The following is a 27,271-nucleotide window of genomic DNA, read 5'->3' on the forward strand; positions in this document are numbered from 1 at the left end:
ATTGTAATAGCTCCACTGAAGTGAATAGAATTATGACAGTTTACACCCAACTGAGGATCTACCACATAAACTGTACATCTATCATTTTTTAAATGTCAGGGTGCCGTGTGGACACTTCATAGAATTCTTGTTTTAAAATATCTATACAGATGCCAAGTCATCACAATGTTCATCTTAATTGCGCTAATATCATTAGTATACTTTAAATCCATTTTTATTTAAAATATCAGCTACAATTCAGTAATATCGATCTTCCTTAATCAAACATAAATGATCTTAAACATATATCTACTTGCTTATACTTTTTGCTTGCTATTACTCAGTCATGGCATCACTCCTAACTACATGATGTAAGGTTAATCGTGGCTCTTGCATCCTATTAATTCATCATATTAAGGTATGTGGTTTGCTGTTACTGCTCCTCATTTGAGAGCAGGATAGGTAATAAAATGCAGACATCATACCTATTATATGTAGCACATTATAACGAATACAGTGAAGTGAGTTGTAAGGACAGATCATATTTTGAAGCTTTTCATGTGCTGCATAGAATAGTGAGGTTTGGTACAAGAAAACCTCTACCAAGAAGTATGTCATGGACTTGGTGATGTACGTAGGATGCCTTTGTTATATTCCAAAACATAGCAACCAGAAAGCTGTTGTCCTTTCTATGCATTAAGACAGATGCCATTTCTAGGATCGTATTTAATAGTATGACCGGGCCTGCAGTTGAAAGAGTGGAAAATGTGACACAGCTTACTGAGGCATTTAATAAAAACTTCACCCCCTACTCAAAGACAAGTTTAACTCTCACACAATGATGAGTCTGTTGCAAGAGAGGCACATGTAAGGGACTCTTGGTGCTCTTGATAGTAATATTCTTAGAGACCAGGTTTCTACATAAGTGTGAGGAAAGTTACCACCTTCCATAAAGGGGGAAAAAAGTCTTCAACAAAAAGGTGCCTGATTTTCAGAAGTGCTGAGCACCCAGATATCCCACTGAAGTCAAAGGGAGCTCAGCACCTTTGAAGTTTGCAATAATCTAGCAAAGGGAGCAGCCATCCGGATTGCAAACCTGGAAGCAGAGAGTTTATTTGTTTGTAGCTTGCTTTAATTCATGGAGTGAGGAAAGAGAAAGCAATGCTGCGTGCAATTAAGCATTAATCCATGTGGAAGGGGACTGCTAGGAAAGATCAGAGAATGATGTAGGAGAGAAGGAGGTGGGCTGTTTTTTCCCTAATTTACAACATCCAGGAGGGACAAATCTTTCTGCATACACTCATTCTTGAATAGAGCTACATGTCTGACACCTCTGTGATGCGTTGTGACCAAAGCATACTCTCATGTGTTTGATTTCTTCTCTTTATTTATTTTTTTAAAAAACAATTTACACGGATGCTGGGCAAAATAAATGTGTCTATATCATGGATATACTTTTTAACCACTCATCTCAAAGACAGTGTGTCATTACTACAGTAAAACTTAGATTATCTGAACCATGTCTATCAGAAAAACCCCTCATAGAAAATCCAACTTCCAAAGTGCATCATTTATGTTAAAAACTCTTTCTTAACTCCATCCCTATTTATCAATATTACTTTCTTGGCCTGCATTCCATTTAGATAATTAGAGTTTCACTTTAGTAAAACTTTATGCTACTTGCATTTCATTATGGCAAACAAGGTGAGATGTAGAAAAACGAGAGAATTCAAAGAAGACAAAGTTATACAAAGATTAGAGGAGAATTAGTAGGAGAGACTGAGAAGACTAAATGATTATAGTATAGAAAAAAGAGAAGTCTCTGAGGAGATGATCATAGTCTTTAATACCCTCAAGGAAACAATGTAAATGAAAGAAAATAATAATTCACAACTTTCAGAAGCTGATAGTGCAAGGAGCAATAGCCTGAAGGTAAGGAAGGGGAAGTTTTGATTTTAGAAATTTTTAAATGTAAGAGCAATTTGGCCATGCAATAGATTGCTTGAGGATATGGTAGAGACATCATTCAAGAAGTGGTTAAATGAGATATTAGTGGGAGTAAAATAATGAATGAGTGGTTCTGCCAAATGCAGACTCAAACTGCATGATCTTAGTGGTTTTAAGAATCCATTAAAGTTTTGTTGCTCATAATTCACTTGGATTTGGGAAAAGCATTTTAATACTGTAAAACCATTGTGTGTGTAGGGGTAGGTTTAAAATTATTCATTTTCCTGAATCTATTGATATGTTGCTGGTTTGTCTTCCCAAAGGAAATTGAGGGTACCACTTATAAAACTGCCAGCAAATGAAGGCAGAAAATGCTGTGACCATGACCTGGGCTTCCATGGTGGGTATGCAGACTTATAGGTGTGGCAATGAGAACTCCCTCATAAATAGTCAATATCCACCTTTTTCTACCATGGTAAATTTATGAGAGAAACGTAGCAAAAAGTGACTGGGTTTTATGGTGTTCAGTGAGATCTTCCTTCCTTCAAAAAGGATTTTGGGGAAAGGTTAGGTTGTGCATCCCCTGCATTTGCGATCTTGTATAATTATTGAAAACGCATTCATGTGCGAGGTTATTGTTGTTTTCCTGCTGTTTTATAATTTATTTATGGCATAGTGTTGGTTTTAGGAACAAAATGCAAATTTGATTTGCTGTGATTTTTTTGCAGGCTTTAAAGTCAAAATGCATAATGTAGAAGATAATACCATTGCTGGCACTTTTTGGAAGGTCTGTCAGTTCATTTCAGCAATACATAGTTTTGAATGCTGTTGAAGAAAATTGTATGAGTTTTATATTGGCGTAAATTAATTAAATTTAAACCAGCATGCATTTTGTTACTGTTTTGGGTATAATTTAGTCAAGCCACCATATAACCTTGGTACCAATAAAAGAAGAACTCAATATGCTAAGAAAATTTAATATGTAGTTTACCTAGTGTTTGTTATGGCAAAGAGAACATACAGTCATTGATGGTTGAACCATCTAGCTCTGTAATCATAAAATTCTTGCTGAATGGGGTTAAATACCCATAACAAAGTAGAGGTTAATGAATCCTGTGTTTGGAGGATATGTGTCTGTTTACTCATAAACAAATAGTTTTATATTATTGGTTATAAAAGGCTTCAGAATTTTAACAAGCCACGATACAATTAGTTTCAGTCCAGATTATAGACAGCTTCACTTAATAAATACTAGGAAACTAACAGCAATAAAATAAATGCAAACTTGTAAATTGTTTTAAGCTAGCAAAAGAGATGTAGTATAATAGCAGTGGTAGGTACTAAAGGAAGTTGTCTTTTTTATTGTTATCTCTTTAGTTTATCTCCCCTTTCCTGTGTAAACTGTTCAGTGTTAATTTTAGTGATACAGTGTTACTCAAGTTAAACTACCCTGTACACATAGTTTTAAAGTGTGAATTTCCATGTACCACTAAAGAATGTTTTTCCCAATTTGATGATGCATTATTGTTAAACCGTTTCTATTTCTAGTTTGGGCTATCCAGTAACAAATCTGCTGTGATAGGCAATACAAAGATGGTATAGATGAGAGTATGATGATTATAAATATATATCATAGTTTGAGCACATAATGAGGCTTTTATAAAAGTAAGTGTTGTGTTGTAAAAATATGAGTTAGTGAAAGTTTATCAAAAGTGGAAAAAAAACTATCCCACCTCCTAAGAAAATTCTGTTCTGTTGCTGTTTTGCTTTATGTTGTTGCATGTCATGCATGAATGAAAATACTGCATTCTCTGGGGAGCAGTAAAGTCTCTGTGTAGGTTGTTTACTTCCTTAATCCCTCCTTCTTTGTGACTCCTGATGTCAGATATAAAATGGAAAGCTTGTAAATATAGTGATTATCATACTGATTATCACCTGCATTAAGGAATGCCCTGACTGGCTATCATAAACCTAGCAGACTCCACATATTACAGCCACTCTAAGGTTAGATTTTAACCTGACTACTTTATTAGAGATGTGAAGCTCAGTATGAGGCACCCTGAGGCAGCACAGATGGGGACTGCTTGTTTCCTCTTTCACTCTTATTGTGAATAGAAACTAAAGATTGTCCAGCTATACTGAAAGAACAACAACAGACAATTGATATGGTTTTAATCAAGCTGCAACTTTATTGTTAGATGTCTGGGACTACAGTTACAGTGCAGGTAATTCCATGGTCATTTCAATAGCTACCTGGGGGCTTCCACCAATCCCCATCTTTTTCCATCCGGGTCTCCCAGCCAACCAATTGCTAGAACCTTACCTTCCCACCACCTCAAATGAGGGTTAAGGTGGGCTATAAGGAAAGGGGGTTGGCTCCCTGCTGTGCCAGGCATAGGAGCCCTGAACCTCCCGCCCATTCCACTCCTTTAACAAACACCCCCTTTTTAAGTTCTTTACCAAGTCATTTCTCTGGTCACTGTAGCCCTTCCCCATGGTGTACCTGCACGGGACATTCGCCCCAAACTTACAGAATGAGCTGCGACATCATAGCCTAGCTCCTTTCCCTACTCGCTGTAACAAAGCCCCCCAGAAAGGCAAAAAAATCCGCTCCACCTAGGCCAGTCTGGTAATGAGAGAAAAATTCCTTCTCAGCCCACCTAGAAAGGAGTGACTAGTGTGATGCTCACAGCAAGCCCTGACCAAACCTGATATTTTGCCACCTCAAGGGGAGGGAGTGTGAGTGCTGCTCTGCCTGGTCTGGGGAAAATGGGCTTCTCCCATTGGGCTTACCCCTTTTCAACTCCCCAGCCCTTCCGGTCCCTGGGGGTGAGTCAGTATCACCACACTGACCCACTCCCCCGTTTGCAGCAGCTTCTGAGCCCCTCTCCCACCTTCCACTATTCCCCTTCCCCTGGAAAGCCAGACAATGCCTTTCCTCCGCCCTTCCCCCCACCCCCGTCACCCCTTAAGGTGCAATGGGATCATCCTCTGCACTTTTGTTTGGTTAATTTACTTTGAACTGTCCCTGGTATTTGAGACCTGCCTAATATTTCTCACTTTTCTGCAAACCCAATCTGCAAATCTTCAGTATTGTGTTTTGAGCTTTACTATTTTCTGTACTATGAAGGCTTTAAGGTTAAAGTTATTTTTAAATGGGTGTGATCCTTCATAGGGAGTTGCACGGGTTGAGCATATCTCAGGATCAAGCCCACAGTTCTTGAGACAAACAACTTGTTTTGATGGTTTTGTTGCTTGGGGGCTAGGTGGTCAGGGAAGAGACAAACACTGCTGTTGCTCTGTAGTGCTTTCAAACATCTTTAGATCTAAGGTCCATTATAGGAAAATCTGTGGTTGTATAACCTAGCTACCGTCACTTATGTAGCTGTAGGGATAACAGACCAGCATAAAAGATGAAGCTATAAGAGGGAAAATCAGAAGACAAGATATGTTTAAAGTATTGTTCAAGTGCTTACACATTTTTGTGCATGGGCCAGGGCTTTCAAACTGCATGTGTTATATGAGAATGCCCAATTCTAGAAAATTAAGATGAATTGCCTTAAAGTCTCTCTACCGTACAAGGAAATAAAAATACCGTTAACTGGAATCGTTTGCACTTCACAAATGTAAGAGTGTACTGGTATCCACTTTCCTGTCCAAACAATAGTTTAACACAGATGTTAATGTCTTGTTGCTCTGAGGCCTTTTTTAAGGCCCCTCAGGATAGATCAGTATAACTTCCTATTTCAATTTTATAACTAAAAACCAAGGTTAAAAATGTAATCTGGCTACAATACATGATTTTTAGTTCATTTTCATATTCTCTGTGCAGCTTATCACTCCTCTATTTTTCTCATTTTTGCTTTTTCTGTGTCCCAGTCCCAGCTAAGCCTTTCCTGATTGTATTGCAGTTCATTGTACGTGCATCACTTTATAGTGGAAGCTTGCAGACTCCTTTTTTCATATGAGCATAGGCTTTGTTAATGACATGCTGGTTTAGGAAACGCTGCATGATATCTTTGAACCCTACACTCTTCCTTGACAGCCTGGCTAGCAAATGTCATTGACTATGTGATGTACAAGAAGGAATTCTATTGTAAGTAAATTGTCAAAGTGGCTAACCTTGCCTGCACCCAATTGTCAGGACCATGATTCAGTTTTTCTGTCAACATCAGCTAAGACTAACCTGGGCAGCCTTATATTTCTGCAGTGAGCAGCCCGAGGAGTTGTGCTTCTCAGCTTATCGCATTTTATTAACCTGACCTTACTGTTGTAATAAATTGCATCCACATCAAGTTCTTAAATTGTCAAAAAAATGGCAGATTATATAGGTTCACAAATGTGTATTTTTCCCTCCCCAGTGTACTGCTTAAAAGTGAAGCATTACCAAAAGCTGTGCTAGAGATACTGATAGTATGTCTAGGCACACTGCCTTAAATGGTTTGGTATGGTAGTTGGTTTAGTTTAGTTGGATCATTTCGCTATTCCAGCTCAAGACCCATCCATCTATTAATATCACTTGGCAAAGTTACTTTGGAAGAAGGCAAGTTAAGGTGTAAAGACTCTTGACAATTGTCTGCAATATTTGCTTATGCTAAGGTGGAAAGTGGATAGGAAAATAACATTGTTATCATCCTCTATGTCTCTGCTTTCATTGGAAAAACAAAATATATGACTGGAGCAATTAACATAAGTAAGAAACAAGGACATTGTGGTTTCCTGATGTTTCTTCTGCTCTTTGAGGAAAGGAACATAGTTACAGTGCCTGATGCTGTGATTAAGACATCAGAGTATTTAAAAATGCTCATGTGATTCTGCCACAAAGGTTTGATCTCATTTTGTTTAAATAATATCTAATCCTATCTTTTTAATGCACAGTAAATGACAAATGATTTTTAAAAGGCATAATGACCTATATATCCTGAAGTCTAATAGACAAATAGGGACATGATGCTTTTTAATTAAGAATGTATCTTAAAGCCATATGCCTGGTTGGTGGTTAAAGTTACTATAACCAGAAGTAAATTTGCCAGCTTGGGAAAAAACATACGTTGCACCTTATTCATTTGAACTTGTGAAATCCATTGATAATATACTGCTGTCTTGCCGGGGATGGGGCAGGAGGAGCCTTTTAGTGCAAGTATCAAAATTGAGCAACTGCATATGGATATATTGAGATAATTGTGTAAACGGAAGACTGCCTGAATGAGTTTCAAAATGTGTTATTTCTTCATTATCTAGCACTTTATAATTAACTGTTCTTTATTTTTATTATTTCAGGAAGCTGCCACTTTTGCCAGAGAGCAAGGTTTTGAGGTGAGTTAACCCACAATTGCACACTAAACAGATCCTAAAGGTTTTTTTTCTTGCTGATAATGAAGTTCTTTTGGACAGTGATTGATGTGCTATTATACTCTCCAAGCCTCGCAGTGGTTGCCATGGAAACTTGGCAGTCGTCATGGTTTCTTTGTTCTGCCAGCTCAGTGTTATGACGCACTCTGCTAGGTCTGCACCCAACATCGCCTACAGATGTTATTTATTGAATTTTGAAAAGCCTCTTGGGAAGCCGAGAGGTTGGGCACGGTTTCAAGCTGCCTCTGCAGATATGGGACCTGTCAGTTTGTTCAGTTAAAAAGCTATCTCATTAGCTGCATTACACTCCATAAGGATTCGCTGCTAAAGCAGTGGTGAAGCAAGACTAAATAGTGAAATATAACACCGTTTAAATAACTTAAACCCTGCCACATGCGGATTATCATTATGCAAATGAATTTTAGAAAGGTTGTAAATAAAATGGTTAGGAACTGATTAATGTGAACCCTGCTTTTACAAACAGCATCTTTTGGAAGGGTGGTTTACGTTTTTGTTTTCACACGCACACAAGTTGGTTTTCCATCTGTGTTCTCCAAAATGTACAATCCTTCACTTAACACTCTCTTTCTTGAAGTAAACACTGTTGATTTTACAGTGATTTTTCAGCACTTTTGATTTCTACTTTATCACCTTGATGTATTTATTTGAATGACTAAGCTGTTTTATAGTTTCTCACTGTCTAAATTCAGATACAGTAACTTGATCAGGAGAGTTATCAGCTATAGGACTATGGTGCCATCTCCAAATGTGCAGTTCTTAAACACTATAATTATTGTGACGACAACTGTACTAATTTTACTGATAGTTAAGTGATCCTACTGAAATGTAAATTGCAGCACAGAGCACATGTAAATCCCTTTCAGCACTTTTTAATGGGAATCAGACCCACTTAAAGTAATATGTTCTCAGTGCAAATGTATAGATAGAGCTTTGACTCTTCAGCTCCCATTTGCATTAATAAGAGCAGCACAGTTAGGACCCCACCAGTTAATTTGAGAACATGCGACTTTTGTGTGGGTCTGATTATGTACAAAAGAAGAGGGAAAGATTTTTATCTTTTGTTCCCCAATTTAGTTTTCTTTAAGATCATTCACTAGCAGGTATATCAATGTTTTGGATATTAAAACTGTGGGCTGCCCCATTTCAATGTATGTGTCATAAATTCTTGCAGTTGCTTTGTAGAAATCTAGACATTTTATCACTGTCAGGTTTCATTATAATCTGTATTGTTAGCATAAAAATACATTTTCCATTTATTCTGTCAACTAAATGAATTTTGCAGATGCTTCCAAGTATCACATGTAGTGTAACAAATTACTGGGACCCAGTAGTAGCTAGACAATAAAAAAAAAGAGAGGAAGTAGTATATTAAGCCGACCATTATATATTTTTATTGCCACCTTGAGCTAAAGATTTTGAATGTGCCTGGTTTAAATTCAAACCACTTTTGCTGGTGTCCACTAACCACCATCATATTAACCTTTCCATTAGTGTTTGCTTAGAGATTCTAGCATAGTTTTTTTCTGAACATCCTAAATCTGCCACATTTGATTAGAGCACATTGGTAAAGTGCACAATGATTATGATCTTATCTCTTATTGGCCCCATACTTGGCAATAACTAACATGTCAAGTTTGCTGACAGTTATATATAAAAATTGATAAGTGTCCGCTCTATTGTTTTCCCTTCTGGTTTGAAAAAAAAATCCCAGCACCAAAAAGGGATATCAAGGGAAGGTAGAATAACCTCCATTAGATGTTTCATAAATAATAAAACATAATGAGACTCAAACTAGAAAAAGCTGAGCCAAGCCGCTGCTATTTGAGAATGTTTTCAGAGCTTGCTTTGGACAGCACAGAGTAATTTGGAAATGCCTGCTGGAGAGTTTTGTACTTCTGTGAATAAAGCACAGTGTAAACTAACCAGACTTAAAAACAAGTGTAATGTAAAAAGAAATGGATAGACTAACTGTTTGTAAGCATACCAGAATGTTTGGAGAAATAACCATTGTTTAGGCATGAGGAAAGGTCAGTCCTGAGTCAAGTATTATACATGACATTCTATTTTTTTGTTTCTTTGTAAATTTTGCATAATTTTTTTAAAGAAGAACTCAATTTCTAAAATGGATACAGTGATTTGCAGTGAGAAGAGACAGCTTGAAGAGTACTGGAGAATAAGATAAGAACTGGAGTTGGACAGATCAAAAAACAGAATATTTTTCAAGTAGATAATGGACTATTAGAATCATAGAAATGTAGGGCTGAATGGGACCTCAAGAAGGCATCAGGTCCAGCCCCCCATGCTGTGGCAGGACCAAGTAAACCTAGACCATCCCTGACACGTGCTTGTCCAAACAGTTTTTAAAACCTTCAGTGATGGGGTTTCCACAGCCTCCCTTGGTAGCCTGTTTCAGAGCTTAACTACCTTTGTAGTTAGAAAGTTTTTCGTAATATCCAACCTAATCTCCCTTGCTGCAGATTAAGCCCATTGCTTCTTGTCCTACCTTCAGTGGACATGGAGAACAACTGATCACATTATTCTTTATAGTAGCTCTCAACAGATTGGAAGACTGTTATCAGGTCCTCCCTCAGTCTTCTTTTCTTAAGACTAAACATGCCAATTTTTTTTAACCTTTCCTCATAGGTCAAGTTTTCTAAACTTTTTGTTATTTTTGTTGCTCTCTCTGGATTCTTTCCAATTTGTCCACATCTTTCCTAAAGTGTGGCACCCAGAGTGGGACACAGTACTCCCAGCTGAGGCCTCATCAGTGCCAAGCAGAGTAGGACAGTTGCTTCCTATGTCTTATGTACAACACTCCTGTTAACACCCCCTTCCCCCCCCCAGAATATTAGCCTTTTTCACAACTGCATCAGATTTTTGACTCAGTTTGTGATCCATTTGTAACCCCCAGATCCTTTTCAGCAGTACTACCCTCTAGCTTGTTATTCCCCATTTCGTAATTGTGCATTTGATTTTTCCTTCCTAAATGAAGTGCTTTGCACTTATCGTCTCTGAATTTCATCTTGTTCAACGTTCTCAAACTGGGGTCCACGGGCCCCGCTGATCAACTGCTCCCCCTCTCTCCCAGTACCTCTTGCACATGGTGGAACAGCTGTTCACCAGCACGCAGGAGGTGCTGGAAAGGAGGGTGAGGAGTGGGGGTGGGGTACTCTCGGGGAGGGGGCAGAAAGAGGCGGGGAAGAGGAGGGGGGAGGGACGGAGCAGGGGTGGGACGAGGTGGGGGTGGAGCCTTGGGGGAAGGAGTGGAGTGGGGGCAGGGCCTGGGGCTGAGCCAGGGGGCTTGCAGGTCCGTGGAAAAAAAATTAAAATCAAAATGGGGGTCCTCGGGTTGCTAAAGTTTGAGAACCGCTGATCTGGTTGATTTCAGACCAGTTTTTCAATTTGTCAGGGTTATTTTGAATTATAATCTTGTCCTCCAAAGTGCTTGCAACCCTTCCGGGCTTGGTGTCCTCAGCAAATTTTATAAGCATGCTCTCCATTCTATTATCCAAATCATTAATGAAAATATTGAATAGCACCAGATCTAGGCCTGACTCCTGAGAGACCCGACTAGATGCACCCTGTCAGTTTGACAGCTAACCATTGATAAAGACTCTGGTCTTTCAACCAATTTTGCACCCATCTTATAGTAATTTCTTCTAGACCACATTTCTTTAGTTTGCTTATGAGAATGTCATGTGGGACTCAGTCAAAAGCCTTCCTAAAATCAAGATATATCACATCTACTGCTTCCCGCTTATTCAGTAGGCCAGTAACTCTGTCAAAAAAGGAAATTAGGTTATTTTGGCATAATTTGTTTTTGAGGAAACCATGCTGGCTATTCCTTATAACCCTACTATCCTCCAGGTGCTTGCAAGTTGATTGTTTAATAATTTGTGCCAGTATCTTTCCAGGTATCAAAATTAGGATGGCTGGTCTATAGTTCCTTGTGTCCTCTTTGTTCCACTTTTTAAAGATAGGTATTATGTTTGCTCTTCTTCAGTCTTCTAGGACCTCACCCATCCCCCAGGAGAAAGATAGTAGCTAGTGGTTCTGAGATTGCTTCAGCTAGTTCCTTATGTACCTTCTGATTAATTTCATCAGGAGCTGCCGACTTGAATACATCTAATTTATCTAAATATTATTTAACCTATTCTTTCCCTATTTTGGCTTACATTCTTTCCCCCTTGCTGATAATATTAATTAACCTTTTTAGTGAAGACTGAAGCAAAATAGGCATTAAGCACCACAGCTTTCTTGATGTCATCAGTTATTAGCTCTCATTCCCCACTAAGTAGAGGACCTACCCTGTTCTTTGTCTTTCTCTTGCTCCTAATGTATTTAAAAACCTCTTCTTACTGCCTTTTATATCCCTTGCTAGGCGTAACTCATTTTGTGCCTTAGCCTTTCTGATTTTGTTCCTACATCCTTTCTTCCTACATATTGTTGAGTATTTGATTTAAATGATAGTCTTGCTAAGAACTTAAAATTAAGATACTTTATCTAAAAGTTTCACAAGGGTGATTTAGCACTGGAAATTAGTTATAACTAGAGTTTTTCATATCTACTGCATTTTTAGCTGCAAAGCAGCTTTATACTTTTAGGACTTGTATTAGACAAAATGCTTCTTTAAATATATATTCAATTGCATATGTCTGTAAAGTTTTTAAAGGACCAGGTTTAAAGAAAGAAAAAACACAATTTAGTCATTTTCAATAAACTTATACTTTTACATGGAAATATCCTGTTGCTTTGTGCCAGAAATAGAGGAAGATCTTTAGCTCTATGATAAAAATCACAAAAATGCTGCTAAGAAAGATCACATTTGAAGGACTCTTTGGGATGTACTCCAGCTCCAGTTTATTGAGTTAGATGATCTTCTGTCTCACTTGAAGGAAATATCAATGAGTTTTCATCCACCACTGTATTCTAAGGCCACCATTTCCTGCCTTTATCTCCTACCCCACATTCAGCTATATTAATTGTAGGTGGAACTTGACCTCTAATGTATGGCTTCCTCTAGTGGCACATCAATAACTGCTTACTGCATGAATTTTTTGCTACGGGTACGTCTTCACTATCCGCCATATTGATTGATCCGGGATCAATATATCGCATCTTGTTAAGACGCAGTATATCGATCCCCAAACGCGCTCACCGTCGACTCTGGAACTCCACCAGAGCAAGCGGCGGTAGCGCAGTCAACGGGGAGCTGCGGCCGTCAATTCCGCGCCATGTGGACACCAGGTAATTCGATCCAAGATACTTCGACTTCAGCTACGCTATTCGCGTAGTGAAGTTGCGTATCTTGGATCGATTCCCTCCCCCCCCCCCCCCAGTGTAGACCAGCCCTAAGTGCACTACTAAATGAGTAGTGTGTGCTCCCTCTGAAGTCAGTGCTTCATCCCCAGCAATGCATTACAAGGTCTGCATAGCCACAAGTATTTGTCCCAATCTTACTCTCAGGCCTGGTTCTACCATGAAGTAGTATAAGGTACTGCTGCCGAGAAACCTGCTTTGCAATAGATCTGTTTTCAAGTAAGTTAAATGGAGAATTAGAATGTTACACCAGGCTTTGTGGGTTAGTCCTGTATAATGGCTGATAGCTTTCTGCTAATTTTATCTAGGGATTTAGGAAGTACCATTTTATCTTCATAGAAAACTTAGGGCTCAGTTCTAATCTTAGAGCTATATGTGAAAAGCATATATAGTAAAATAGGATAATATGTACAAAAACAACAAGGAGTCTGGTGGCACCTTAAAGACTAACAGATTTATTTGGGCATAAGCTTTCATGGGTAAAAACCTCACTTCTTAAGGTGCATCTGAAGAAGTGAGGTTTTTACCCACGAAAGCTTATGCCCAAATAAATCTGTTAGTCTTTAAGGTGCCACCAGACTCCTTGTTGTTTTATAGATACAGACTAACACGACTACCCCCTGATACTAGGATAATATGTGTGTAACAGGGCAGCCACCTCCTGAGCTCCCCCTTGTGACCTGAGGTCACTCTGCGGGACCCTGCCTCTGTTTCCCCACTTCGGGGTCTATGAATAATGCCACACAGTCTGTCTCATCCAGCAACAGCCCTTCATTATCACAAAGTTCCAAAAAAACAATACCCAAACTCTTCTACCCAGCCTAAGCTGGGCACAGTCCTTCTACGCTGAGGGACTCCCTTCCTGCTCTCTGAGCATGTGGAGAAGATGCATCACTTGGCCTGCTTTCTTTGCCATTTGAAATGAAAAACAAAGAGATCCACAACTCCCTTCCCTGGGGACCACAGCAGGAGGCTCTCTCACCCTGCAGCTTTGGTCTGTAGTTGCCCCAGTGACTGATCACAAGCCTCTGTTTTCCTTCCCAGAGTCCTGATTTAGTCATGACTTGCTTCAGTCTTTCTACTTGATTAATCAAATTAGTTCTTTCATGGGTGGGCTGGGATCTTTATAAGGGCCATCCCCCCTTTGACAATGTGTATTACTAGTAGCCGCCTCCACACAAAACTGTTGGTCTCCTAGAATACTGCAGATCTCCCAAAAAATCCCAAACCATTACTTTAGATGTATTGGACCAAATTCAGCCTTGATGTTTGTGGGCACAACTCCATTAATTTCAATGGATTTAAGCCTGCTTAAGCCAGGTCTGAACTAGTCCCATTATATTTAATGTACATATATTCAGAGATAAAGAATTGGAGGCTTTGTTTGACCAACTGTGGGAGGTTTCAACTCTATGTACCTGTTATTCAGCATATCTGACATATGTTTCTGAAGTGCAATATGTTCTCCTTACTTGATTAAGTAAATGAAGCCTTTGAGCCTCCTCAGATGCCTTATTCAATAGGGAATTGCCTGCCCCTGTGTGATTTTTATATCTCCCTAGCTAAGCCAGAGCCAAATCCAAATGTAAAATCCAGCATTTGGAGGCATCATGTGGATTTATGACACTCTTTTAGATACTTTGGGACCATAAAGCAATGATATGTTTGCACTCACCCATATATGTAAGGGAGTAAGGGATTCAGAACAGTGCTCTGGATAAGAATTCAAATATAATCCAATGCAAGGTACCAATAAAAGTAGGAAATAATCTTTGCTACAGGTATTTCAAAATAATATGTATGGAATAATTTTGCTGAATAGAAACTACTTATACAAACTTGAGGGAAGGTAGCATCTTACAGGGACTTGAAAGGCATGCCACAGCTGGAACCCTCACTTGTCATTTGTCTTTCACATGGCTGAACCACGTGACACAAAATACCACAACCACACTTCAAAATAAAGCAGTACATAATGATCAGACTAAGCTAGACTGTGGAGAGGTGAAGGACTTTCCCACATTAAAATTATAACCATCTTCTGTTATAAGGCCCCATTTTAGTTCCCCTCTCATTTCCCAATAACTTTGGTGTGGAAGATTAATTTGACCTGAAAATTAACTGATTTATTCTCAAGGGAAAAGATAATGTCCAATTTTATTCAAAGGTTGCAGGAATAGTTACAGGACACTAAATTACCCTGGTTTGAAATTCTGACTTTTGTACAATGTTTTTTTTGTTTCTGTATATCTCAAAGACAGCTTATTACTCCTACTTCTAGCTTCCCATATAGTTAGATCTACTTGAAAACTTGTGCTTTATCTTACTGTCTTTCATTTCCTCCTAACCTTCATCCTCAACTAATCTTTTTTCCCTTGGGTCCTTCCGCTCTGCTTTCAAGGACACCCTTGTAATCCCTCACCCTGAAGAAATTCTCTCTTGATCACACCATTTTCTCAAACTATAGCCTGTCATTCTCGTTTCCTTTGGCTCTAAAGTCTGAGCAAGTTAGTTTATTCCAAATGTCTTCAAATTCTCTGATTCCTTCATCCTCTTTACTATGAACTCTCTAACGATTGTCACTAGGGACCACTTCCTAGTTAAATCTAATAGCCTCTTTTCTAGCCTTATTTTCCTTGAGCTCTCTGATGCTTTATTCTCTCCTCCTTCATGGCTCTCTTCATGGCCTCTAAAGGTTCAGGATTTAGATAAAAACATCTAGTAGCTTGGGATATTTGTCTCAACCAATGTAGGCCTGCTATTCTCTGGCCCCAAACATCTCCTATCCACCACTTGCAGTTATCTTCTTAAGGAGAAGTACTATAGCATCTTTACAGGAGAAGAGCAGGCCCAGTTCCTTCTTTGGCATCTTCATGGTTCATCTCATCCTTCTTTTCCTGGAGAATAGTGCAATGTGGCCTTTCTGTCTTCCTCCCTCAACCAGGAGAGATGTGGGACTCCTCCCATTTGCCTTTCTGGTAGGGAAGGTTATCTTCCAATTTCTGTGTTCCCTTCTCCCAGTGTCCCTGCATGTCACCCTGCATCTCTCCTCCCGTCTGGGTAAGCCAACCACCACCTCTTTTCTCTCTTTCCATATTTATCTTTTATACATTAAGAGGGGCTGGCACTATGCGGGCAGGGCAGAAGCAGCTACTGCTTGTCTGGTTGCCCTCTTACTGCCTCATATGCTTTCTGCTCTGGATCATTTTTGGATACTCCAGCAGACAGCAGCTATTATAAGGAGTTTGGGGAGCAAAGGCAGCTAGAGACCTCCCACCCACTCAGGATGGCATAGTCTACTAGTAAGAGGCCAGTTTTAAAAATTATATAATCTTCCTGTGACATTGGTAGGGACTATAAACATCCAGAACTAGATTTCAAAAACACAGGGTAGCCCTGACCAAGATAATGCAGTTGACAAGTATGTAGTAATAATTTTAGTTACGATCCTGGTCTCAATTATGCCCACTACAATCATCTAGGAAGTTAGTTCTGAATTAGAAAGCCAGGACAAGACACGTGATAAAACCTGCATAAACTGAGACAGTTACATGGTCATGTAAGCATGGCTTAGACACTTACCTTAATTGGTAAAACAGAATGGAAACTATCTGCCTGCCCCCTCCCGCTTCCCCCCCACTCCCCACCCCCCAGTAAATAGCAAAATCTGGCCAAAAATCATTTAAGCTACCCAATACTAAAGAGGAGACTTGTCTTGTTTAGCCTAACCAAAAGAAGGTTGAGGGGAGATATGATTTCTCTCTATAAATAAATCAGAGGGATAAATACCGGGGAAGGAGAGGAGTTATTTAAGTTAAGCACAAGAACAAATGGATATAAATTGGCCATCAACAAGTTTATGCTCAAAATTAGAAATTAGTTTCTAACCATCAGAGGAGTGACGTTCTGGAACAGCCTTCCAAGGGGAACAGTGGGGACAAAAAAAACTAACTGGCTTCAAGACTGAGCTTGGTAAGTTTACGGAGGGAGGGTATGATGAGACTGCCTACAATGTCATGTAGCTGATCTGTGACTACTAGCAGCAAATATTTCCAATGTCTGGTGATGGGATCCTAGATGGGGAGGGCTCTGAGTTACCACTGAGAATTCTTTCCCAGGTGTTTGGCTGCTGGGTCTTGTCCACATGCTCATGGTCTAACTGATTGCCATATTTGGGGTCAGGAAGGAATTTTTCCCTGGGTCGGATTGGCAGAAAATTAGTGTAAATGGTGGAGTCTCTGTAACTTGGGGTCTTTAAACCATGAATTGAGGACATCAGTCACTCAGACGGAGTGTAGGGGTCTGTTACGGGAGTGGGTGGGTGAGGTTCTGTGGCCTGTGACATACAGGAGGTCAGACTAGATGATCATGATGATCCCTTCTGGCCTTAAAGTCTATGAGTCTAAGGATATGGACAACTTTGAAGGATCTAACAAATCTAAGTGAAATTAAATTCATTATTGACGTACAAGATAATGAACATAGGAAGGTATAATTTGAAATACTTGTACATTGCTAGATTCTAAATTAACTGTAACCACTCAAGTAAAAGTCTTGGGGGAGCCACTGTGGACGGCTCTATGAAAACCGCTGCTCAATATAAAGTGGTGCTTTAAAATAAATAAAAGAGAGAGGAAAGAATGGGGCAGAAAATGATACTGAAAATATTACACCTCTACCTCGATATAATGCTGTCCTCGGGATCCAAAAAATCTTACCGCGTTATAGGTGAAACCACGTTATATTGAACTTGCTTTGATCCATCGGAGTGCGCAGCCCCGCCCCCCTGGAGCACTGCTTTACCGCATTGTATCTGAATTTGTGTTATATCGGGTCGCATTATATCGAGGTAGAGGTGTATAATGATATTACATTAACAAACAGTCTACCCTCACCAAACTTGCTGAGTTCAATTCCAGTCATTTCCATATAAAGACAGATAGGAAAGACTGAGACTGTTTAGTTTAGAGAGGCTATAAATAGGTTTTGGCAGAATTCCGTTTTTATTTTGTTATCATTTTAATGGCTAATATTGATTATTTTAAGCATTGTTTTATTTTTATTAATTAAAATGTTCACGGTTGCTTGAAATTTTGGAGCTTCAGGCTTTTTTTTTATTTTTATCAATTTAAATTTTCACAGTTTCTGAAAATTATTTGGGGGGATTGTCAGATAGTATATGTTGATATTCAAAAACGTAAAGCTTTATAAATGTTAAAATACAAAGTGTCAACATCACATATCAAAATATACAAAGTACATAAGAACGACCATAAGGTCAAACCAGTGGTCCATCTAGCCCAGTGTCCTGGCGTCCGACAGCGGCCGGTATCAGGTGATTCAGAGGAAATTAAAAGAACAGGCAATCATCAAGTGATCCATCCCATATGGTCCACTCCCAGCTTCTGGCAGTCAGAGGCTAGGAACACCAAGAGCATGGCATTGTATCCTTGACCATTTTGACTAATACCCATTGATGGATCTATCCTCCATTAACTTATCTAATTCTTTTTTGAAGCCCATTATAGTTTTGGCCTTCACAACATCCTCTGGCAATGAGTTCCACAGGTTGACTGTGCATTGTGTGAAGAAGTACTTCCTTTTGTTTGTTTTAAACCTGCTGTCTATTAATTTGTTGTGTGATCCCTGGTTCTTGAGTTACATGAAGTAGTAAATAACACTTCCTTATTCACTTTCTCCATACCATTCATGATTTTATAATAAATATACTGCATAGTATACTACATATCCTTAAATCAAACTCTAATAAGTTCTAAAGCAGCATTTTTCTTACTTTGCCTACCTGTAAATTTCTATTATTATTAATGGCAATATCTTTTCATTGGTTTGTATATGTATGGTGAAATTGACATTTACTGATAGAAATTTAATCCTTGCATACCTAGATATAAATAAGAAGGGACATAATGAATGGCACAGAGAAAGCATGTTCATTTTGTTATTGATGTTCTCATAATTTAGATACAAAGGGGCATTCTGTGAAATTGAAAGGCAACATATTTTGTAACTGATGAAAGAAAATACTTTTAACACATTAACTGGTTGAATTCATTGACGTAGAATATCTTTGAGACCAAAAGCTCAGTACCGTAGCATTAAAAAAATAATTAGACCTGTATATGGATAATGAGAACATTTACATTAGATAAGATTTTAAAAAATAGGAATAGAAACTCTTGTGCTTCAGCCCATAGGACAACCACCAACAGATGGGATTAGGAAGGATTCCTAAAGGCTGGTCATTCCATAATTGTCAGTTACTGGGTTTCTTGCATCTAAATGAAGCATCTTATACTGGCCACTATCAGAGATAGGATACTGGAATGGATGGACCACTAGTCTGAGCTAATTTGGCAATTTCTATTTTCCTACATATGTACAATATGGTGTGGAGATTTGTAGTCCGTTGAAAGTGTTTAGAGAAACAGCAAGGACCTGATTCTCCTTGAATTACACTGGTGTAAATCAGCCATAATTCCATTGAATCAGTGCTGTTACACCAGTGTAAAACCTCTGTACGTTGGAAGAGAATCAAGCCATGAGATTTTCTGAGTTATTCTCTTTCTCATTTTATTTGTAATTTTATGTGGGATAAGGTTAGAATTTAGCCAAAGCACAGAAAATTAATAGAAATTGCCAATTAAAAAATGCTGTGTAATTCTTTCATTAGGCTCTGCATTATAGCAATTGGTATAGCTCCAGTATCACTTCCAAGATTATAGCCAATGGCCTCTTGATACTACATAAACCTTTAAGAGAATGAAGTATTCTTCCTCTTAAAAATCTTTCTCAACAGACAATGAAGTCTATTTTATTATCTAGTCATAAGAGGATAAATCTTTGATCTGCTAATAAAGTCCTAATCTTTCAGTGCTCTGCTGTGCTGGTTACAAGAATTTTTTCTCTCTTTCTATTAATAGACGGAAGATATTAAAGAGATAGCCCAGAAGACACAAGCCCTGCCAAAGGTGAACCCTAAAAGGCAACGAATTGTAGTCTTCACCCAAGGGAAAGAGGACACTATAATGGCTACAGGTACCTTTTTTAAGCTGTATTGTTATACAGAATATATACGTATTAAATCATGTATTCATTTTATAAATAATAACTGTCAAATTGTATTCAAAGTACTTGTCTTTCCCTGATTTTATCTTAATAAATGTTTCTCATATTTTTAACCCCTTAAATGCCCTAACGGTCAGAAGTTATTATTTCACAGTAATGTCTAACAGCTTAGTTATGGATATCTTAAGTTACTTTATAACATAGATCTAAAACATTTCTCCAATTGGTTTTACTCTGCTTTTTATGACTTCAGATTTTATCTGCAAAGCCATCTTTGCTGCAAACAAGAACACGCTATACTTGTTGGGAACAGCTGCTGCAACAGTATAGTACATTTAAGCAATTGTGAAAATGAGGAATTGAAATCCAGCACTAAGTGAATTTCCAGTCTTTTTTGCTTTGAACAGACAGTCTCACTTCTAGCTTTTCTCAGCTGCCTGCTCTTCCATTCTCAAAAGAATAGGTGGAAAAAGGTGTTCTAGCTGGGATATGAGTGGCCTTTGCTGTTTGAAATAATGATATGGGAAACACAGATTTAAGCATTACAAACATGACTGCCTGCCTTTTAGCGGGCACTTTAATTTGTCCACCTATACTTCCTAGATTAAATAATACAAGTACTGCCACGTGCTGTTGCAAGCCATTTTAGTCATTAATTCCTGCACAAGGTAAGGTATTAATTAAGGGTCTGGTTCTGTTAAGTGCTGAGTGCCTCCTGTGAGGCCAGGACTGCAGGATCGGGCTCCAAGTAAATATGTCACTACCTTACAGTTTGTTCTTAGGAGAAATCTAAATTATTTCAGTTTTTTAGATTATTTCTTCTCGTAATTTGTTAGCCACAAACTGCTTTCAAACAACACAGGTTCAGAGTTGGATATGTCTGTCTTGTCTTGCAAGCATGACAGCTTTGCTTCCGGAAAATCACTGCAGTATTTGAACAGTCCATATGGAGATGCTCCATCTAAGCTTTGTACGGTTGGCTAAAAAATAGCAGTAAAAATGTTTTTATACATAAGTTAGTAATAATGGTGGTAAACCTAAATCTTACATGTAACCCTCCTGTGCTCTTATTTAATTTTCACTGTGTATTTATTTTATTCTTTAAACTGGAGTTGTTAACAAATCCATTAATCCATTCTTTGATATTTTTACAACTGGGAGCTTATTTGAGAACTGACACTTGCTAATCTTAGCTGTTTGTTCCCTATGAAAATGAACTTAAATTAGAGAATGCACTTCGTATGCATGATAAATGCAAGATGGATAGAGAGGGTATGCAGTGGTGTCAGCTACAAAAGCAAACATGATAAATGTTAAGGCAGTTTTGAGCCCTGGGATAAACTATTCAGTGCACAAGCATAGCTGAATCTCTTTGCTATGTTGTTATTCATGGCAGCCAAATAAATGTCAATAATAAAAGAGAATTAAAGATTTTCATTTCCCAGAGGCAGTCCTTTAATACAGCTTGATCTTTCATTTCATTTGTAATTCGTTCTCGTGTCAGGATGCAATCATTTGCCAGGCTCTGTGTGTCATGTTAAGTCATTTAATAATGATTAAGAACATAAAAATGCTTGGCCTGTGGGGCAATTCTCAAAAGAGATACCAATTTGTTATTGTCCCCCCTCCCCCCCTTGAATATGGATCAGCCTTTTCCCACCTCCTAGCTTTAAACTACTAATGAAGGATAGAAGGAAAATGTGTCCCTTGATTTAGCATATAGTGACACCACAGAATGGCATAGGGCAGTGCTAACACGGTTATTTCAACACTAATTAGGGCTCGTTGTGTTTTAAACCCTGCATTGTAGAGTGTTTGTGATCATTGGAAAGATTGCTGCACTGAACAATATCTGAGTATACAAATCAAGCCTCTCTTCTTTACTGCATAAAAGACAATTAATACATGTTCACAGGGGTCAGTTGTGGTGAAGTTTATTCTAATGCCTTTCTGAAGAGATCAGATATTCAGGAAGAGTTTGGTCAGAGGTTAAAAGAATATTTGCAAGGAAAAGAAGGCAGTTAGCCAGCCATGGGTTTGAACATGCTAGTGGAGAGCTCCTACTTTAGACTGCAATTAAATAACTTTAGTCAGGTTTTGACCAGCTGAGCATGACAAAAGGAACTTCCTGGTTACTAGGTCAAAGAGAAATGCCTAAAAGCAATATAAACATGAAAAAATTAATTTCTCCCACCCTATCTCAGGGCTTCAGCATCCATGCAACAGACTCTGCTACTTCTATCCCTTCTTCCCTTGCTGCCATTAACGGTCCTGAAACAGTTATTGAACAGATCACTTAAAGTGTCCTTGAATTCTCTTTATGCCAACATGGGGGGGAATTACCACCTTCATCCACAGGAGCTTTGGGGGGGGGGCACCTGTTATCGGTTCTAGTCTCCTTTGCCACAATGGACTCCAGCTAGCAGGGAAAGTTTTGTTGAGCTCTGGCCTGCAGCATGCTCAGGGCACTGTCTGAGGGTGAAGCAGACTGAATTGATATACCAGCCTCTAACAAAACTCTATTGAGCATGTGCAAATGACAATTTTCACTGACTTCTCACTTGGCTGTGATATGGTTGCATTTTCATGGGGTACAACAAAAGATGTATCTCTCTGTTGCAAGGGGGAACAACTCCACCAAATTTCACATTTGCTCCAAAGCATGGATCTTCTCAACATAATGACTGTAAGAATTAACCTTGGCAAAACACCACTTTTCCCCCTAACGTTCTCAGAAACAACTGAACCATTTTTGCTGAAACTTTCAAAGGAAAAAAAAAATAGCCTGAGGCAGATATCTGGCACAAGAAAAATGTCAGCCAGAATGGTTCAAGTTAGGCAAAGTTATAAGCAACTGAACACAGGGACTTAGGGATTGTGTACTTGGGGAAATTTACCAGCAGAATTATACTATACCAGCATAGTACTGCCAGTAAATTTCATCATGTTAGACAAGCCCTTATTTTGGAAAGTGTTAGGCAACCTTAACTATAGGTATTACTGCAAGCTTCCACACATAAAAACAAGACATTCAGTGATACCTTTCAGTATTGATCACATTATGAAAAACAGACCAAAATGAAAGCATAAAGTTGAATCAACAAAATTGTGGTCTCTAGAAAAAACAAGTTGTTCATAGTTACTATTTGCTGTCCATAAATAATAAAAGTTGGGGATATACAAATGGTATTACTAGGTATTTCTGTGAAGGTAATTGTACAATGTGTTTTGGGTTTATTATCATAAATATTTGTGGGAATGGTTTGATGTTTTTTCAACATTTGGTTTATTTGAAAGTTTTCCCACCTGAGAACAGACGAGGCAATGTTCTTAATTTAATTGAGATATCAGATTGCATCCATTAATATATAGTTGAGTAATTTTTTGTACATACTATCATATGAGCTAGTGGCAGCGAATCCTGACAGTTAAAAATGTCCAGGTTGCCTCAGTTTGCTAACGCAGGTATTGATCCAGAGGTATGCCTGATTCAATCAAAATGAGCCTTTTAGTTGTTGCCCAAAGGAAGCTCTGCAGCTGTGGAGGTTGCCTTATTGACTGAAGAAAAGAAATGCTACCTTATATATTTAGCAGAGGTCTCTTTCCAGGGGGCAACTATCAGACCTCTCTCAACCTAATCAATATATATGGGAAGGGTGCTCTTGGAAATGATGCTCAGCGAGTCCCACGATAGCCTAATGCAGGGGAAGGACTTGGTAGTGACCACTGCCCACATGCACTTCTTGCTCGAGACTTATGCCAGTGAACGACCTGCACAATAGCTGCCTGAAGTGCTTGGGAGAAGCTCACACAAAGGACCAGTGCCAGATTTGCAGGGAGGTCAAGCCTAAGGTGAAGAAGGATAGGGAGGCAAGGCTGACATTCCTGCTGATGGAGGCAGCACTCAGGCCACCATTGGAGTCATCCCTGTCTGACTCAGTGCTGCAACTTCAGTGAGAAGCGCACCTCCAGCTTTAGCATAATCCTGGCACCATTATCCCTCGCCTGTACTGAGGAAGAAATACAAAACTTCCAGAGAAGCCCTGACCAGGGCAAGGTCTTCACTCTTGAAGTCTGGTAAGAGGAGCAAGAAGGAGTCATGGAGATTGCACCTGAAACCTCCAAATCAGTGCCTAAATTGGCTCAAAGCAACAGAGGGTCCTGTGGCATCTTTGAGACTAACAGAAGTACTGGGAGCATAAGCTTTCGTGGGTCAGAACCTCACTTCTTCAGATGCAAGTAATGGAAATCTCCAGAGGCAGGTATATATCAGTGTGGAGATAACGAGGTTAGTTCAGTCAGGGAGGGTGAGGTGCTCTGCTAGCAGTTGAGGTGTGAACACCAAGGGAGGAGAAACTGTTTCTGTAGTTGGATAGCCATTCACAGTCTTTGTTTAATCCTGATCTGATGGTGTCAAATTTGCAGATGAACTGAAGCTCAGCAGTTTCTCTTTGGAGTCTGGTCCTGAAGTTTTTTTGCTGTAAGATGGCTACCTTAACATCTGCTATTGTGTGGCCAGGGAGGTTGAAGTCTTCTCCTACAGGTTTTTGTATATTGCCATTCCTGATATCTGACTTGTGTCCATTTATCCTCTTGCGTAGTGACTGTCCTGCCTCTGGAGATTTCCATTACTTGCATCTGAAGAAGTGAGGTTCTGACCCACGAAAGCTTATGCTCCCAGTACTTCTGTTAGTCTCAAAGGTGCCACAGGACCCTCTGTTGCTTTTTACAGATTCAGACTAACACGGCTACCCCTCTGATACTTAAATTGGCTCAGTCAGCTCCAGCGCCACAACAGGCAATGTCGAGACCAATGCCATAAGTGGCACCATCAACTTCTTCAGCACCAAGACAAGAGACTATCTCAGTGCCGACTACTCCAGTGGAGTTTGCAGAGGCAAGAGGTGCCTGTATCTCCTTCCTTACATGAGTCTGATCCCTCAGCACCACTGCCTTGTCCACCAGTGATTCAAACTCCGATACCCAGTTGGCTGCTTCTTGGACAGGCAGGCCTCGGTCCCATCCAAGGGCAAATCAGCAGTGATGGCATCGCTCTGCCCATTGCCAGGCTCTTGGCACTGGTCCCCGGCCCTGACTGGATCAGCCTCACCATGGTCAGATAGCCCACTTCGGTTCTCTACGGATTCAGGGTCTGTGGTCCTCAAAGGACTTAGCTTTACACATCAGTGTCCGAGAACTGAAAGCTGTCAGACTGGTGTGCCAAGTATTTCTATTGGTGATCAGGGGAAGCAGCCTGTTAGTCCTCACAGACAACATGGTAGCAGTGTTTTACCTCAACAAGCAGCGGGGAGCCCGCTCTTCTCCTCTCTGTCAAGAAGTAACTCTACTCTGGGAACTCTGCAATACCAGCACGATAGAGCTAGAAGCATCTTACTTACCAGGGTACAGAATGACCTAGCAGACCACCTGAGCAGATCATTTGAGTCATTTCTTCGCTCAGATGTGGCTAGATACATATTCCAGTGGTGGGGGTTTCCCCAAGTAGACCTGTTTGGGGCAAAGTCCAACAAAAAGTGTCAGCAATTCTGCTCCCTAGGGAATCACACCCAAGGTTCTATAGTAGATGCCTTTTTACTGATGTAGTCAGGTAAGCTCCTTTGTTTTCTCCCAGATCTGCATATTCACAGGGTATTACTAAAAAAGACAGGATTGCGCCAAAGTAGCCCCAGCATGGGCCCATCAGCACTGGTTCTCCACTTTCCTGGAGCTATCAGTGACACTTCCAATTTCACTTCCAGTAGACTTGAACCTAATCTCTCAGGATCATGGTCACCTACTCCACCCAAGCCTACAGTCCCTTCACTTAACTGTATGGATGCTCCATGGCTAGACACTAGACCTGATCAAAAGATGTTCAAGAGAGCCTGCTAAATAGTAAAAAGTCTTCTACAAGAGCTACTTACCTATCTAAATGGAAACATTTTTCTATATGATCTTACCAGGACAGAGTGTCACTGACCAGTTCTTCAGTTAAGCATATTCTGGACTACTTCTTATACCTGAAACACCAAGGTTTAGCAGTTCACTCAATCAAGGTACATCTGGCAGCTACTTCAGCATTCCACCCTAAAATGGACAGTCGCTCTACTTTGTCCAATCCATAAGGTTTTTTTTAAAGGCTTAGTTAAATTACACCAATGGGTGCAAGACTCCGTTTCCCCCTGGGATCTAACCTTAGTATTGTCAAGACTTATGGATTCCTCGATTGAACCATTGGCTACCTACTCTCTGCTGCAATCTGTCAATGAAGGTGAAATTTTTGGTGGCCATTGCCTCTGCCATAAGAGTAGGGGAGCTGCAGGCATTAATGTTGAGGCCTCCATACATGATTCCTTTTAAGGACACAGTTTACCTACATCCTCATCCAGAGTTCGTCCCGAAGGTGTTTTTTTCTTTCCACATCAACCAGACAGTTTATTTGCCAGTATTTTATCCAAAGCCACATATGAGCAGGGAAGAAGAGCGATTCCATACCTTGGACATCAGGAGAGCCTTAGTGTTTTACCTAGACAGAACCAGGCACTTTTGTAAATCCTCCCAGATGGTCATAGCAGTGATGGGACAGAACAAAAAGTCAATCCATCTCCATCCAGAGGATTTCTTTCTGGATCACATCCCATATAAGCACATGCTATGACTTGGCTAACGTTGTTCTACCTGACAGAGTCACAGCTCATGCAATGAGGTTGCAGTCAACCTCAGCAGCCCTTCTTGCACAAGTTCCAATTGCAGATGTTTATAGAGCAGCAACCTGGTCCCCTTGGTCCACACATTTGCTTCCCACTATGCTGTGGCTCAAGACTGCAGACACTTAGCTAGGGTTGGACAAGTTGTTTTCCAATCTTTATTGAAATATACTCTGATCCCACCTCCTGTTCTTACAGCTTGTGAGTCACCAAGAGTAGAATGCACATTGCAATCACCCGAACATGAAGAAATGGTTACTAGCCTGTTCTGTAACTGTTGTTCTTCGAGATGTGTTGTACATGTCCATTCCATGACCTACCCTCCTCTACTTTGGAGTTCCAGCAACAAGGAACTGAGGGGGGCTAGTGGCAGCTCTGCGTGCAGGTATAAAGGGCAGTGGTGCACAGCAGAAGGGGGACTTCTTGCCTCCCAACAGGTACCACGGAGAGAAAAAGTTTCCAACACCAAAAGTGGAATGCATGTGTGCAAAACATCTTGAAGCACAATTACAGAACAGGTTAGTAACCATTTTTTGTCAGTTCTCCCAAATTTGTGGAGTATTATTATTATTTTATTGTTATTATTGTAGTGCCTAGGAGCCTCAGTCATGGACCAGGCCCTCCTTGTGCTAGGCGCTGTACAAACATGGAACAAACCAGACTGTTCAAGGTGATTTGGTCTCTTGCTACAAGACCCAACTATGCTCAGTTATACAGATTTCTATTAAATGCTACCTGTAGAGCTTCCAGCTTCTTCTCAAATCCCAAAATTCTAATTAAGTGTGTGTGCCCCCACCAGCCCCACATCTGCCTGTCCTTCAGCTCAGCAATTAATTATGTGTGTCCCCCCAGCCCTCTCA

The 27,271-nt window shown here is 39.8% G+C and overlaps 1 protein-coding gene across 2 annotated transcripts in view; it reads left to right on the forward strand.

Moving 5' to 3' along the window:
• Positions 1 to 27,271, forward strand: part of ADK (adenosine kinase) — a 541,342-nt gene that overhangs the window by 456,490 nt on the left and 57,581 nt on the right. For both annotated transcript variants that reach the window (XM_054034260.1, XM_054034261.1), the window contains exons 8-9: positions 7,207 to 7,242; positions 19,560 to 19,674. In XM_054034260.1, the coding sequence (XP_053890235.1) occupies positions 7,207 to 7,242; positions 19,560 to 19,674 (151 nt within the window). The remainder of the gene's footprint in view (positions 1 to 7,206; positions 7,243 to 19,559; positions 19,675 to 27,271) is intronic.

Source organism: Malaclemys terrapin, chromosome 7 (genome assembly GCF_027887155.1).
Source record: "Malaclemys terrapin pileata isolate rMalTer1 chromosome 7, rMalTer1.hap1, whole genome shotgun sequence".
Lineage (NCBI taxonomy): Eukaryota > Metazoa > Chordata > Testudines > Emydidae > Malaclemys > Malaclemys terrapin.